This window comes from Leptopilina heterotoma, unplaced genomic scaffold, assembly GCF_015476425.1.
Source record: "Leptopilina heterotoma isolate Lh14 unplaced genomic scaffold, ASM1547642v1 Lhet_130, whole genome shotgun sequence".
In the NCBI taxonomy this organism is placed as follows: Eukaryota; Metazoa; Arthropoda; class Insecta; order Hymenoptera; family Figitidae; genus Leptopilina; species Leptopilina heterotoma.
This window is the reverse complement of record NW_025110849.1, coordinates 1,543,044-1,558,009: the sequence shown is the minus strand read 5'-3', so window position 1 is coordinate 1,558,009 and position 14,966 is coordinate 1,543,044. Positions and strand designations below refer to the sequence as shown.

The following is a 14,966-nucleotide window of genomic DNA, read 5'->3' as shown; positions in this document are numbered from 1 at the left end:
GACACTAACCAGGCTTTTCACTTTTTTCTCTTTTATTAATTCACTTAATTTTACTGAAAAAGAAATCTATTTTTTTTTATTAAATTAAAAATAAATTAAAACAAATGAATTATCAATTATTTTCATTTAAGTTAATATAAAAATATTTATTTCAAAATAACCATTTTCTTAAATATTTAAAATATGTTTTGGTTAAATAAAAGAAATTTATTTGAACTATTTATAGAAAATATAGTCTATTATAGAGAGTGTAGCCTTTTATAAAGGCTATCATATAAACTATTACAGAATTTACAGTTCAAAAGAAAAAAAAAGAAAACTCGAAAAATTAAATTAATAAAGTATTCTGAGAAGAAAATATGATTTTCATATCTGTAAATAAGGAAAATATTATCTTTTATACAAGTAAGTTTTTTAACATGTTAAATAATGTTTTGTTTGAAAATTTTATCGATTGTCTAAATCAATAATACTGTTTAAAATATTTAATAACAATAATTAATTTAATAGAGGTGTGATGATAGATTCTGGCGGCAATTCTGAACTTCCTACATCCAATTGAGAAGGATCCATTCTTTTTCGTCTTCGCTCACATTTTGGACAAAGTTTACTAGAATTTAAGCAGCTTGAATGGAAAACAGCATTACACGCTCCGCACTGTAATCATTTTCATTTTCATATTAATTATCAATAAATGCTAAATGAGTATTTTTACTATTTTAAAAGGAAAATGTTCTTTGCTTTTATTCAAGATCAACATTAGGAATTATAATTTAATTTTTGGTCCGTAAAGTCCGTATTTTTAAATACTTTCACTGGTTCGAGTGAAATCTACAGATTTCATTTATTAAGTTATTATTGTTTATATTTTCAATAATTTAAATATAATTTTTCGCAAGGATTCAATTATTTACATAAAATAGTAAATTTTTTTTGCTAAAAAATTAAATTTTTTTTAATTTATAATAAAATTTCACGAAAGAATTCAATTGTTTTTTAAAATTTTAATAAATCATGAAAGAAAGAAATTTTTTCAAATTTTTAATAAAAATTCAAATAAGAATTGAATTATTTTTTTAAATCTTAATAAATCTTTCACTATATTCAATTATATTTTTAAATAGTAACATCTTCGCAAAAATTTAATTATTTTCAAAAAAAATTTCACGAAAGAATTCAATTTTTTTCTTAATTTGTTATAAAATTTTTCAAAAGAAATTCACTTATTTTATAAAAATTTTAATAAAATTCAATAATTTAATTTTTTAATTTCAAGTATTAAGAAACACGATTATTTTAAAAACTTGAAAGAAATTGTTTATAAAATTCAATTACAGTGAAAATTTCCAAATAAAATTATTATTAGCATTTTAAAAAAAATTAAAAAAAATTCTTCAAAAGAATTTAATTAGGATTTTTAAAAATTTTTTAATAACATTTTTTGCAAGAATTCAATTATTTTCATAAATAATAAAATTCTTTTAAGAAATTCAATTCTTCTTAAATTTTTTGATAAATTTCTTTGCAAAAATGCAATTATTTTCATTAATAATAAAATTCGTGTAAGAAATTCAATTATTCTTAAATTTTTTGATAAATTTCTTTGCAAAAATGCAATTATTTTCATTAATAATAAAATTCGTGTAAGAAATTCAATTATTCTCAAATTTTTTGATGAAATTCTTTGCAAGAATTCAATAATTTTCAATATATTAATTTTAAAATTGAAAATATTTAAAAAATTAGAAAACAAAAAAAACAAACAACTAACTTCAAACTACGAACAGATTACCGGAATACAACGATAATTAATATAGATTGTACTTCTTAAAAATTATTTTCATAATTTCAATCCAATTATTATTTTCTAGAATTTTTAACTAAAAGTCTTTTTTCAATCAATTATTTATAATAATTTTCAAAAAAGTTCTTTGTCAATTTTCAAATCTATTTGTTTACAATATTCAATTTTATGAAATTTTAATTATTCGTAAATTCTTCATATATTAGAAAATAAAAACTGCAAATAATATTAAAAAAATTCAATTAAACTTTTTCAAAAAAATTAATTTCAAAATTCAATTATTTCTTAAAATTCACGCTATATTGCTTTTAATATTCAATTATTATCTAAATTTTTACTGAAATTCATTTTTAACTAGAATACTTCTATAAATCCATTATTTTTAATAATTTCTGAAAAGTTCTATGAGAATTTTCATAATTTATTTATTTTACAATTCAATTTTACAAAATTTCAATTATTCGGGCATTCTTCAATTAAATATATGTTAAAAAATAAAAAATTCAAAAAAATAATTTCAAGTAAAGTTCAAATAAACGTTTTCAAAAAAATTAATTCTTCTACAGAATTGTTAGTTAAAATTATGAAAAATTCAAACTTTCAAGGATTTTAATATGAAACCTTTTCAAATTGTCAAGTATTTCTAAAAATTCACGCTATATTGCTTTTAATATTCAATTATAATCTAAAATTTTTAATGAAATTCATTTTCCTAAAAAGAATTTTAGTATTTACGAAAATAATTGAATCTCTGTAAAAGTTTTATTTTTCATGAAAAGAATTGAATTATTGCGAAGAAATTTATAAAAAAAATGGTAAATAATTGAATTTCAGTGAAATTTTTATTATTTTATGAAAATAATTAAAAATATTTCCGTAGAATTTTACCAAATTTTTTTTAAATAATTGAATTCTTTCGAAAAATTTTATTAAAATAATAAATATTGAAAATCATTTAATTGAGGAAAATTTTTGAAAATAATTGAAATTTTGCCAAGAATAGTATTAAAATTTTTGAAAATAATTGAATTTCGGAGAAAAATTTTAAAATTTCTAAGAATAATTGAAATGTTGACGAGAATTTTTAAAAAATTTTGAACGTAATTGTTTTTCTGCGATGGATTTTATTAATTTTGAAAATAATTGAATTTCTGCAATCATTTGTAATTTCTCTAAAATTCTCCTAATTATATCGTACAATTTACGAACTTTTCGTCTTTTTTCTATCAAATTACGAACTTTACGGACCTTTTTAAAAAAAAACACTGACTTTTACGGACTTCAAGTAAATTTGCGGGATTTACGGACCTAGTTCGAGCCTTGTATATAAAATTAATGAATATTTCTAATTCTATGATAATTTAGACATTTTGTTTTTGCTTTCGTCCCTGAATTTGTAAGTACTTTCAGATTTTGAAATTAAAATAAAAAAAAAATTTCCAATTATTACAAAAATTATTAAAATAGTTGACTCACTAGACTATAGTTTATCATATAAATTGATGATAAAAAATTTCCCATTTATTTCTTTATTATTAATGTAAAAATGTATAAATGAAAATTTATGTTTATATTCTTTAACTTTTGAAAGCAATTTACTAGAAAAACTTTTGTCAGAGATTATGGAAATAAAATTCTCTTACCCGATAAGTCGAGTCCAAATCAAATGGATAGATAACTTTCGGATTTTTGCAGACCTCGCAAATGAAGCCTTTTTGACTGCAAAGCCAGCAGCCCATCACATGACTTTTAGCGAATTCAATGATTTTTTGCAGCTGTTGAGCCAGCGCACCATTTGGTATGTCCAACAAGTCAGACACCGAATATTGATGAATATGTTCGTACAAATAGTCTCTGGGAAATACTTTTTTCTGCAGCGATTCAATGACAGGTTCTCGACAAGTGAATAAATAGGCGCGCAACAGATTCAATTGAATTCTCAAAGTTTGAAGTTGAGCCATTTGCTCAACAGCCGAGTAGATTTTCGGATTAATGGTCTTCAAGTCCAATAGAGCTGAGGAATTTAATAAATATGTTGCAGCTCTTTGACAAACTGGATAGTGCTTTAGATCCCAGTTGTGTATGATTCGTGACGGAATCAAGAATTCTTCATCCGACATACAGTTTGAGCAGTAGTAACCTCCAAAGAAAAAGCAGACGTGAGCTTTTGCAAAAGTCATTCCTATCGATTGTCCACAATCGTAGCAACTGTAGTTTTGAGTGTCGAGTCCACGTTCCCGTGGGATTCTTTCTAGTTGCTCGTCAAAGCTCAAAGACATCTGCAAATTAAATCCTATTAAAATTAACTACATACAACAATTTCAACCTAAAACTTAGAGTCTTCGAATATAAACTTCTTTAAAATAAACATTTTAAAAAGAAATAATATGCAGGCTTCGATTTTAACAAAATTTTTATATAATTCTTCACAATAATTAAAAATACTTTCACTATAATAACATTTTTTATTGAAATTCAATTATTTAAAAAATTTTTTGATAAAATTCTAAGCAAGAATTCAATTATTTTCATAAATAAATATATAATCTCATCGATGAATTTCAATTATTTTTAATACAATTTTAAATTAATTAATCGAAAAATTCAATTATTTTCACAAATAAATTAAAATTTTCCAAGAGAATTCATTTAAAATAAAATTTTCATAATATTTATTATATTTCGGAAAAATTAAATATTTAAAACAATGTTTATAAAATCTTATGAAGAATTCAATTATTTAAAAAAAAAATACAAAAAATCAATTATTTAACAAAATTTTTATACAATTCATCACAATAATTCAAAAACTTTTACTAATAATAACATTTTTCATGGAAATTCAATATATTAAAAAAGTTTTTGGTAAAATTCTAAGCAAGAATTTAAATTAGTTAATCGAAAAAATTCAATTATTTTCACAAATAAAGTTTTTCACATAACAATTCAATTATTTGAAATAAAATTTTCATAATAATAAATATTTATTATATTTCGAAAAAATAAATTATTTAAAACAATTGTTTATAAAATTCTTATGAAGAATTCAATTATTATTTTCAAAAATAACAAAATTTTTCACAGACATTAAATTATTTTTAAACATTTTAATAAAATTTTTCGCAATAATTAAATTATTTTCATAAATAATAAAATTCATCGCAGGATTAATAGTGTGCAGTTTTCCCGTGGTCAGTTTACCGGTATGCAGTTTAAATTTGTACAGTTTTTAAATTTAATTTAATGATTTTATTTTTTAAATTTGCTTGTATACAGTTTTCCCGTGTGCACTTGAACGTGGGCAGTTTTCCTGTATACAGTTGAATTTTGGGCAATATTGATACCGCCCCCAATTTTACAGGAATTGCTCGAAAAATGCTAAAATTATTTTTAAAAATTTTATTTCAATTCCTCGAAAAAATTAATTATTTAAAAGAATATTTTTTTAAATTCTTCGGAAGAATTCAATTATTTACAAAAATATTAGAATTTTTCACAGGAATTCAATTATTTATATAAATAATTCTTCGAAACAATTCAATTAGGTCGATAAATAACAAAATTATTCCCGAAAATTGAAGTATTTTGAGGCATTTTAATAAAATTCTTTGTAAAATTCAATTATTTTCATAAGTAACAATATTCATCACAAGAATTCAATTATCTTTAATAAAATTTTTAAGAATAATTATTACATTTTTCGTGAAATTCGATTAAAATATTGTATCAAAAATAATTAAAATCTTGCGATGAGTTTTATTATTCATGAAATTAATTAAAATTATCCCAACAATTTTATTAAAATTTTTCTAAAATAATTGGATTTCGGCAAAGAATTTTATTAATTTATAAAGATACTTGAAATTTTGACAAGAATTTTTTTTTTATCATGATTGAATTTCTGCGAACAATTTTATTATTTATAAAAATAATTGAATTCTTGAAAAGAATTGTGTTAAATTTTTTTAAATAATTCAATTCTTGCGACGAATTTTATAAAAATCTTTTTAAATAATTGATATTTTTCGAAAAATTTTATGAAATTTTGTATTTTAAATAATTGAATTCCTGTGAAAATTTTATTACTTATGAAAATAATTGAATTATTTTAAAGAAATTTATTAAATATTGAATAATTGAATTCCTGTGGAATTTTGACAAGAATTTTATTAACATTTTTAAAAATAATTGAATTTCGATGAAGAATTTTATTATTTATAAAGATAATTGAAAGTTTGACGAGAATTTTTTTTTAATTTTTGAACATAATTGACAATTCTGCAAAGAATTTTTATAATTTTTGAAAATAACTTGAATTTCTGGAGTGATTTGTAACTTTCAGGCTTCGCACTCCATTATGAGTTTTAAAAAAGTAGGAAAAAGTAGCCTCGATGACAAAAAAAAGTAGGAAATAGTAGCCTCGGTGACAAAAAAAAAAAGAATTAAAGAATTTCATTAAAAACTTTTTAGAAAATCTAATTTTCAAAGTACATATTTTAATTTAATAATTGATAAATAATTAAATTTTACGAGGAGTCACATTCTAATGTATATGTCGTAGGCAATTAGAAGAATCAGCCAATTAGCTAAACGCCTAGGCGATTAGCTAAGTGGCGGCCAGTAGACAAATATGCTTGGAAATTATTTGTATTTGTCTACTGGCCTAACAAAATTCGCCATTTAGCTAACTGGCTAGGCAGTTGTCTAATCGCCTAACACGTTTTAGGCGAATAGAAAATATACATCATCCAATGCATGTAAGATTAAAGAAATATTTCACTTTCTCATTTATTATTTTATTGTAATATATATTTATACATGTTTGAACTAAACGAAATGTCACTTTCATCAAAATTATATTGACATAAGTTTTTAAAAATTTTCGCAATTGAAAAAGGAAAATATTAATTTATACTAAAATAAAATTAAATTTATTTCATAAATTCGAATAAGTATAAAGCACTTTGTCAAATATTTTTTAAAAGTAAATATATAATATAAAGATGTCAATATACATCTACTTTCAACGGCTGTGCAGAAAATACTAATAATGCTAATTTATTAAATCTAATATACGAGTTATTAAATATAGCAAAAGTAAACAATATATCTACGAAAACAAAGAATAAATAATTTTGAAAAGAGAAAAATAAACAAAACTATAAAATGAAAAACCAGAATTCAAAAATTATGAATTTATGAAATAAATTTAATTTTAGTATAAATTATTATTTTCCTTTTTCAATTGCGAAAATTTTTAAAAACTTATGTCAATATAATTTTGATGAAAGTGACATTTCGTTTAGTTCAAACATGTATAAATATATATTACAATAAAATAATAAATGAGAAAGTGAAATATTTCTTTAATCTTACATGCATTGGATGATGTATATTTTCTATTCGCCTAAAACGTGTTAGGCGATTAGACAACTGCCTAGCCAGTTAGCTAAATGGCGAATTTTGTTAGGCCAGTAGACAAATACAAATAATTTCCAAGCATATTTGTCTACTGGCCGCCACTTAGCTAATCGCCTAGGCGTTTAGCTAATTGGCTGATTCTTCTAATTGCCTACGACATATACATGTTTCTAAGTGCGAAGATTAATAATTAAAATTTTTATTAGTTAACTTAAAGAAAGATACACACTTCAAATTTTTTAATAAAATTGAATTTTCGCAAAGTTTTTTTTGAAAATTTTGAAAAATTAGATTTTTTAATTCTGTTATTTCAAGATAATTGAATTTTTATAAACAAATAATTGAACATTTTTAATGTAATTGAAATTTCTTTATATTCTATTTCAAATAATTTACTTCTTTTAAAGAATTTTATTTAAATTTTTCGAAAATAATCAAGGAAAGTTAGTCACCGTATAATTATAATTTTATTTTTAAAAATTTATTCGCAATACATTCAATTATTTTCATAAATAGTAAAACTTCGACAAAACTAAATTACTTTCAGGAAGTTTAATAAAATTCATTGTAAAAGTTCAATTATTTCTATAAATAACAAGAATTCAATTACTTAAAAACAATTTTGACAAAATTCTACACGAATATTCAATTATTTTCTAAAGGAATGAAAATTTCATAGGAATTGAATTATTAAAAATAGAGTTTATCTAGATTTTTTTTTTAAAAATCAATTATTTGAAACTTTTTTATAAAATCCTCGCAATAATTCAATTATTTTCATAAATAATAAAACTCATTGCAGAAACAGAATTATGTTTAATAGAATTTTAATCAAATTCGTCGAAAAATGCAATTATTTTTAAAAATTTGATTAAAATTTGTCGAAAGAATTCAATTATTTCAATTATTTTCATAAATATAGCAAAATTTTTCAGATTTACTAAATTCTTTTGAATATTATTTTTGAAAAATATTCTTCACAAGAATTCAATTATTTTCATAAATTTCCATAAAATTCAAAAAAAACAATTCAATTATTTTCAAAAATAATAAAATTCTCCGCAGAAGTTCAATTATGTTTAAAATTTTTTTGAAATTTCAATTTTTTCGAATCTTTAATTATCTTTATAAATAATTAAATTGTTCTCTACAATTCAATTATTTTCAAAAATTTTAATGAAATTGAATTAATCAAATTTTCAATTATAATTATGAAGATACAAGATTTTTTTTTGTTGAAAAAATTCTTTATTTAATTCAATTATTTTTCAAATATTTAATTAAAATTATTAAAAAAAAAACATTATTTGCAAAAAATTTAAAGAAACTCGTCAAAACAATTTAACTATTCATAAAAAATCTAATACAAATTTTTGAAACCATTGGTAGATTTATTTATGTTCGAAATCAAATAAATTTAAATTTGATGAGAAAATAAAACCGGGAAAAATTAGGACAAAGCCAGGAAAAACAGGGAATTTAAAGGTTATCATTTGCAAGAAAATCTAAACACAATTTATAATTAGTCACTATTGATAGAGTAAATGTCGGTAAAACTATTTCCTAATATCTTATTGACTGTCGTTTTTCATTAACGATTTTAGATTTTAACACTGTTTTTAAAATGGAAATGTCAAAACTAAAAATCTAAATTTGACTATTTGTTTAGAAAAGTAGCTTTTAGTAGCATTAGGCTTAAAAAAGTAGCCAAAAAGTATCCTCATATCAAAAAAGTAGCAAATAGTAACTTTTAGTAGAAGAGTTAACTTCGAAGCCTGAACTTTTCGAAAATTAAATTTTGTTTAATATTTTGAACTAAAATTCTTCTATCAATCTAGTATTTATGAAAATTGTAAAAGTTATTCATTAAATAATTTATAAGTCATAATTTTATGATACTTTTTGAAAAATGAAGTTATTTGAAAAGAAATTATTGTCAGAAATAGAAAAAATTGAAGGTTTCGTATTAAAATTCGTGGTAATTTCATATAGTTTACGAGGAAAAAAGGAAAAAAATTCAGAGTTTTCTCATGAATTTTAAAAATTAAATTTTTTCCAGTACTTTTAGTAAAAATCTCTGACTTCCCTGACCTGTGCCAACCCTGAATATGATGAAAAGTTTTTCAAGGGACCAGCATTTAGTACTAAATAAAAGTACCTGTTCATTGGCGGAAGGAGCAATCGTCTCGACAGGGATAGGTTGACTGAGTGGATAAGTGTTGATGAGTTCCTGAAGATCTGGAGACAGACTGTATCCAGCAGGATTGTAGCTTTTGATTAATGCATCGTAAGTGGGAGCTTCTGCTGGGGTGTATCTATTGTCAGAAGTTTGTGATATCACAGATGACGTCAAAGAAGATGCACAGTCTTCGAAAGACGTGGACCAGCCTAATCTCCCTGCAAGAGAATTGCCCACTCCTTGTGCTTCGTTTTTACTGGGTTCTGTCTCATCATCGACATTCTGCTTCAATTCTGCTTCAATCTGAGAGTCTGGCTCGTGAGTTCCATTTTCCTGAATCTTTAAATTATCATCTTCCACATTGCTTTCCCTCGTTGCATCCACTGTTGCATCTTTCTTCTCATGAACCTCTCTTCTTTCTCGCCTCTCTTTCCTTCTTCCCTCCCTTCGTTTGAAATCGTCCCTTACCTCATCGTCCGTTGACTCGGTTCCGATTGCAATGTCTTGTGAATTTTGCAACTCTCTGTGTTTGGTTTTCAAAATAATTTTCAGAGCGTCGTCCTCCGAGAGGCAGCCAATATTGTTAATGGTTGATAAAGAGGAATTGAAGGAACCTAAACTTCCAATAGAACTCGCCGTTTCGATTTCCTCGAACGTGTCGCTACTGTCGTTGCTGATGGTTTTTGCGATATCAACTGCACTGAAAACTGGACAAGACTTGAGTGGAGGAGACCAAATTGCCGCCATTAACAGAGGAGTGCTTGACCAAAAATTCAGCAGACTCGAATTACAGGCCAGTTCAAATCGAACGTAGTCCATGTTCTCAATCAACTTTTGGGTAATTTCAACGAGGTCCAAGTCTCTGATGAAGGCTGCCTTGTTGTAGTAAGGTTTCAGTGCAGAATTATCTCGATGAATGGACATGAAGTAGCTGGCCAAGAAGCCCTCGTTCAAGGCGATTCGAATCCAAGCCCTGCAGTAACCGACCTCAGTCGTGACCTGAGGCAGCGCCTGTATTTGATCTATAATTTGTCGATGGGAAAAGACGAGCAACGGTCCCCAAAAACTCGGCTGTGGCATTGCGTCGAAGTCGGGACCACTCAGCGCTTCCGTCACTCTATTCAGAAGACTGTCCTTCAGTCCATGAAGAAAAATTGCCTCCAAAACGGAACAAAGTGCGATTGTTTCTTCGCAGTTCGACACGGGAATGCCTTCTACGACTCCTGGCGCACTTTGCATTTCCATAACGCAAGCATTCAATTGCCTTTGGAGCGACTCCCGAACAAGAATGTCTCTCTTGTTTGCTGCAGAATTCACCTGAGGGAAAATAAATCAATTATTCTTCTTTCAGAGAAACAGAAAATATGACGCAACAGTTCTAGCAACACTTTCACAGAGTTGCCACGCTTTTCCTCATTTTAAATTCCCCGACTTTTCCAAGTTTTCCAGGTTAAAAAATGTAATTTTTTTCAGTTAACTTCTTTTGGCAAAATATAACTGTAGTTTTGCCAAATAAAATAACTCCACCCCTGATTTACAGACAAAACTTTGACTTTTTCTTCCCTGATTCTAAAGAATATTCTTCAAGAATATTCTTCAATTTTAAATAAATATTTAATCATTATTATTTTTCCATTAGAATTAAGATTTTCAAAAATTTCAAATTCAATAACATATGAGAATATTATTACAAAACATGAAGAATGCGATCACTCCGAAGAAAACGATCGCTTTCTTCATGTTTTATAATAATTTAACCTTCCTACTTTGCTACTGTAACTTCTTCAAAAATTATTTTCATCATTATTCATTTCGATTATTCATTTCCAGAATTTTTAACTAAAATTCTTCTTTAAGTCAATATTTTTTTAATTTTTGAAAAAGTTCTTTGAGAATTTTCAAATTGTTTTGTTTACAAATTAATTTTACGAAATTTTGATTATTTTGACATTCTTCAATTAAATATATTAGAAATTAAAAACATCAAATAATTAAAAAAAAATTCCACTAAACTTTCCGAAAAAAATTAATTCAACAGAATTATTAATTAAAAGTATGATAAGTTCAAATTATCAAAAATTTTAATTTAAAACATTTTGAAATTTCAATTATTTCTATAAAAATCCTCGCTTTCAATATTCAATTATCATCTAAAATTTTAACTGAAATACATTTATAATTCAATATTTATTTAGAAAATTTACGAGAATTCAATTATTTAAAAATACAAAAATAAATATTTTGTCATATTGAATGTTTCTTAAAATAGAATTTTCATAAAGAATTTTATCAACAAACTTTTAAATAATTGAATTCTCTTGACAAATTTTAATAAAATTTTTAAGAATAATTTCTTTTTTCGAGAAATTTGATGAAATTGTATTAAAAATAATTGAACTTCTGACAAGAATTTTATTAAAAGTTTTGAAAATAGTTGAATTTCGGAGAAAATTTTTATTAATTATAAAGATAATTGAAATTTTGACGAGAATTTTGGTAAATTTTTGAACATAATTGGATTTTTGCAAAGAATTATATTACTTTGGAAAATAATTAAATTCTTGAGATGAATTTTATCAAAATTTCTTTTTAAATAATTGAATTCTTATGTGAAATTTTATTAAAATACATAGTAGAAATTGAAAATAATTGAATTTTGACAAATTTCTGAAATTAATTAAATTGAATTGTTAATTAAAATTTTTAAAAATAATTTTATTTTTTTAAGAAATTTAAATAAAATTGTATTGAAAATAATACTTAAATTCTAATAAATAAATTGTAGCAAAAGTTATTAAAATAATTCAATTTCTTTGATAATTTTTAATACAATTTTTAAATATAATTACATTTTTCCAGGAATTCTATTAAAATTGTATTAAAAATAATTGAAAGTCTGCCATGAGTTTTATTTTATTTATGAAAATAATTGAATCCCTGTAAAAAATGTTATTATTTATGAAAATAATTTTTAAATAATTGAATTCTTGCGAAATTTTTATATTTGTTTTAGTGTTTTTAACCAAAATTCTTCTATAAATCTAATATTTTTATAATCAATTAAGTATATTTTGAAAAAGTTAACTAATTTCAGAAGAATTTTAGTTGTTATAATTATTTTAAAATTTATGTTTTTTAAAATTTCGAATTAAATTCATTTAAAACTGAAATTTTTCAAAATTTCAAATTAAATTTTTTTGAAGTTCATCTATTTATGAAAATTGTAAACACAACTCTTTTAAAATTGAATTAATTTTGAAATATTGAAGTAAAATTAGATTTGAAGAATAAACACAATAACTTTAGAAAACAACAATTTTCCAGGATTTCGATCGAAATTCCCTGATTTTTCCAGGTTTTTTCAAGGTTTATAAAATTCCCTGACATACCCAGGTTTCCAGGTTGCGTGGCAACCCTGATTTCACTTTGTTCTCCAAATACAAAATTGACAATAGAATACTCACCTTTCTCAGGAGGGAAATCATTGCTAAATTGACACTTTGCGTAATTACTGAGCATCCAATCGTTGCATACGATCATGGTTCAAAAAAATCATCACCTAGATTGATCGTAGGAGTCGAAAACTGCTGCCTTGACGAAAGTGACAAAACAAAGACTGACGTATGAGTCAAAAGGAATTTCGCGTGTATCAAGCATGTCTGTGCTGAGGAGGAAGTACGAAGTGACTATCAATGAGGCAAGATGATAAAGTAAATTACTTGAACTTCGACCCGATAAAATCGTCTGCTAGTATTCAAGAATTATATCATCTATATCACTATATAAGTATTTTCCTTTAAGGTTAGAATGACGCATCCAAACAAATATCTTCATTTACTTTTGGAGAAACTGATAACAACGAATGTATTTTAAATTTTATCCGAATTGTTCAATACCCTCGTAGTATTGCGTAACATTTTATTTACGTCGTTTTCAACAATAAACTTTAAATCAAAAATCAACACATAACAACACAACTTGACTACTCTTTCTACTCTTTTTTCTTGTTTTTGCTCTTTCCCATTCCCGAGGATATGCGCACGCAATCACGCATTCGTACTATTCCGAACTTGCCTATATATATATATATATACAATTTACCTGAAGTGATCCGAAGACACATTTTTAAATTATCATAAAACGGTAAATTTCTTTAGTTTTTAACGTTTTCAATGGGTACTAATGAAAGAATAATAAAAATACGTGACGATATTTTTTGATTCATTCATATTTATCTACAATAAAATTGTTATATTTGCGAATATCAATTTACTGCTTGATTAGTAAAAAAATAGGGTTATATTTCAACATGTTTTTTTTTTATCGCAATGCTTCACATTTTTCACTTTTATACAATTTAAAAATGATTAAACGTTACAATCACACTCACTGTTTTCTGACACATTTTTCAACGTCCTTTCGATTGATATGCAAAATTGGAACAAATTACAAAAAATACTATAAAAATCACATTCTTCGTTGTGATTAATAAATTGGCATTTCATGAAGAAAACAAGACAAAAAAATTCATTTTCATCCGGCCAGAAATGTAGCATTTTAAAAAATTACTAGCAACAATTCACGCGCTAAAGAGCGCGGCTAACTTCTTCCTCCCTTTTTACATTCTCATCACATGAGAAGGTATTAGTTTTGGTCGAAAATTGACTTTTGCTAATTTTATGAAATCTACGTTTTGGGGTCCCCTGAACCCGAAAAACATGGTCCGGCGATGGTGTCTGTCTGTCTGTCTGTCTGTAGACCCAAAATTTTGTTCGCACGATAACTCTTGAAAAATTTATCCGATCGTTTTTAAATTTAACACACTTAAAGTTGTTGTAAAAATGAAGGCTAAGTTCGTTAACCAGACATTTTCGTTGAAAAATACAAAAACTACAGTACTTTCAAAATTTTGAAAAATCAATTTTTTCAAATTTTCATTTACATATAAGTCAACTTAATCTTGCAATCATCAGCAAACAAAAATATGTGATGAGAATGTTAATATCCTTAAAGTCGTAGTAACTTTAAGAAAAAAGTCTTATAAAACATATAATAAGAAAAAGGAACAAAAACGCAAGTAATGCACAATTTCCGCGGACGACTGCGCGATTCAATTTTGGAGAAATGACAAATAATTGCAGAAATTCAATTATTTTCAAAAAAATAAAATAAAATTCCTCTTATACAATTCAACTATGTTCAAAATTTGAAAAAAAAATTCCCGTAAAAAGCCCAATTATCTTTATAAATAACAAAATTCTTGCCCTAATTTCAATTATTTTCAAAAAATTTTCTAATTTCAATGATTTTCCATATCTACTATTTTATTAAAGTTTCCCAAAAAGAATTCAATTATTTAAAAAAATTTTTAATAAAACTGTATGCAAACATTTAATTATTTTCATAAATAATAAAAATTTCACAGGAATTCGATTATTTTCATAAATAATAAATTTTTTTTAAGGAATTCAATTATTATTTTCATAAAAAATAATTTTAAATTCTAGAAAATAATAATTGAATTAAAATGATGAAAATAATTTTGATGAAGTTACAGTAACA

The 14,966-nt window shown here is 24.3% G+C and overlaps 1 protein-coding gene across 1 annotated transcript; it reads right to left on the bottom strand.

The window, feature by feature from the left end:
* Nucleotides 1–191: 191 nt before the first annotated feature.
* LOC122512979 (pleckstrin homology domain-containing family M member 1) lies at nt 192–13,450 on the bottom strand. Its single transcript, XM_043629188.1, has 4 exons — nt 12,869–13,450; nt 9,384–10,721; nt 3,448–4,083; nt 192–657 (listed from the first exon to the last, which is right to left on the bottom strand). The coding sequence occupies exons 1-4, from the start codon at nt 12,887–12,889 to the stop codon at nt 499–501; spliced, it is 2,154 nt and encodes a 717-aa protein (XP_043485123.1). The 5' UTR covers nt 12,890–13,450; the 3' UTR covers nt 192–498.
* Nucleotides 13,451–14,966: the final 1,516 nt, after the last annotated feature.

Bases quoted from the DNA above. Each gene is read 5' to 3' on its own strand.
- LOC122512979 (XM_043629188.1), bottom strand. From the start codon at position 12,889: ATGATTTCCCTCCTGAGAAAG. The intron at 10,722-12,868 runs GTGAGTATTCTA...ATTTTCCCTCAG, and splicing joins TGATTTCCCTCCTGAGAAAG to GTGAATTCTGCAGCAAACAA. The intron at 658-3,447 runs GTAAGAGAATTT...AAATGATTACAG, and splicing joins ATTTGGACTCGACTTATCGG to TGCGGAGCGTGTAATGCTGT.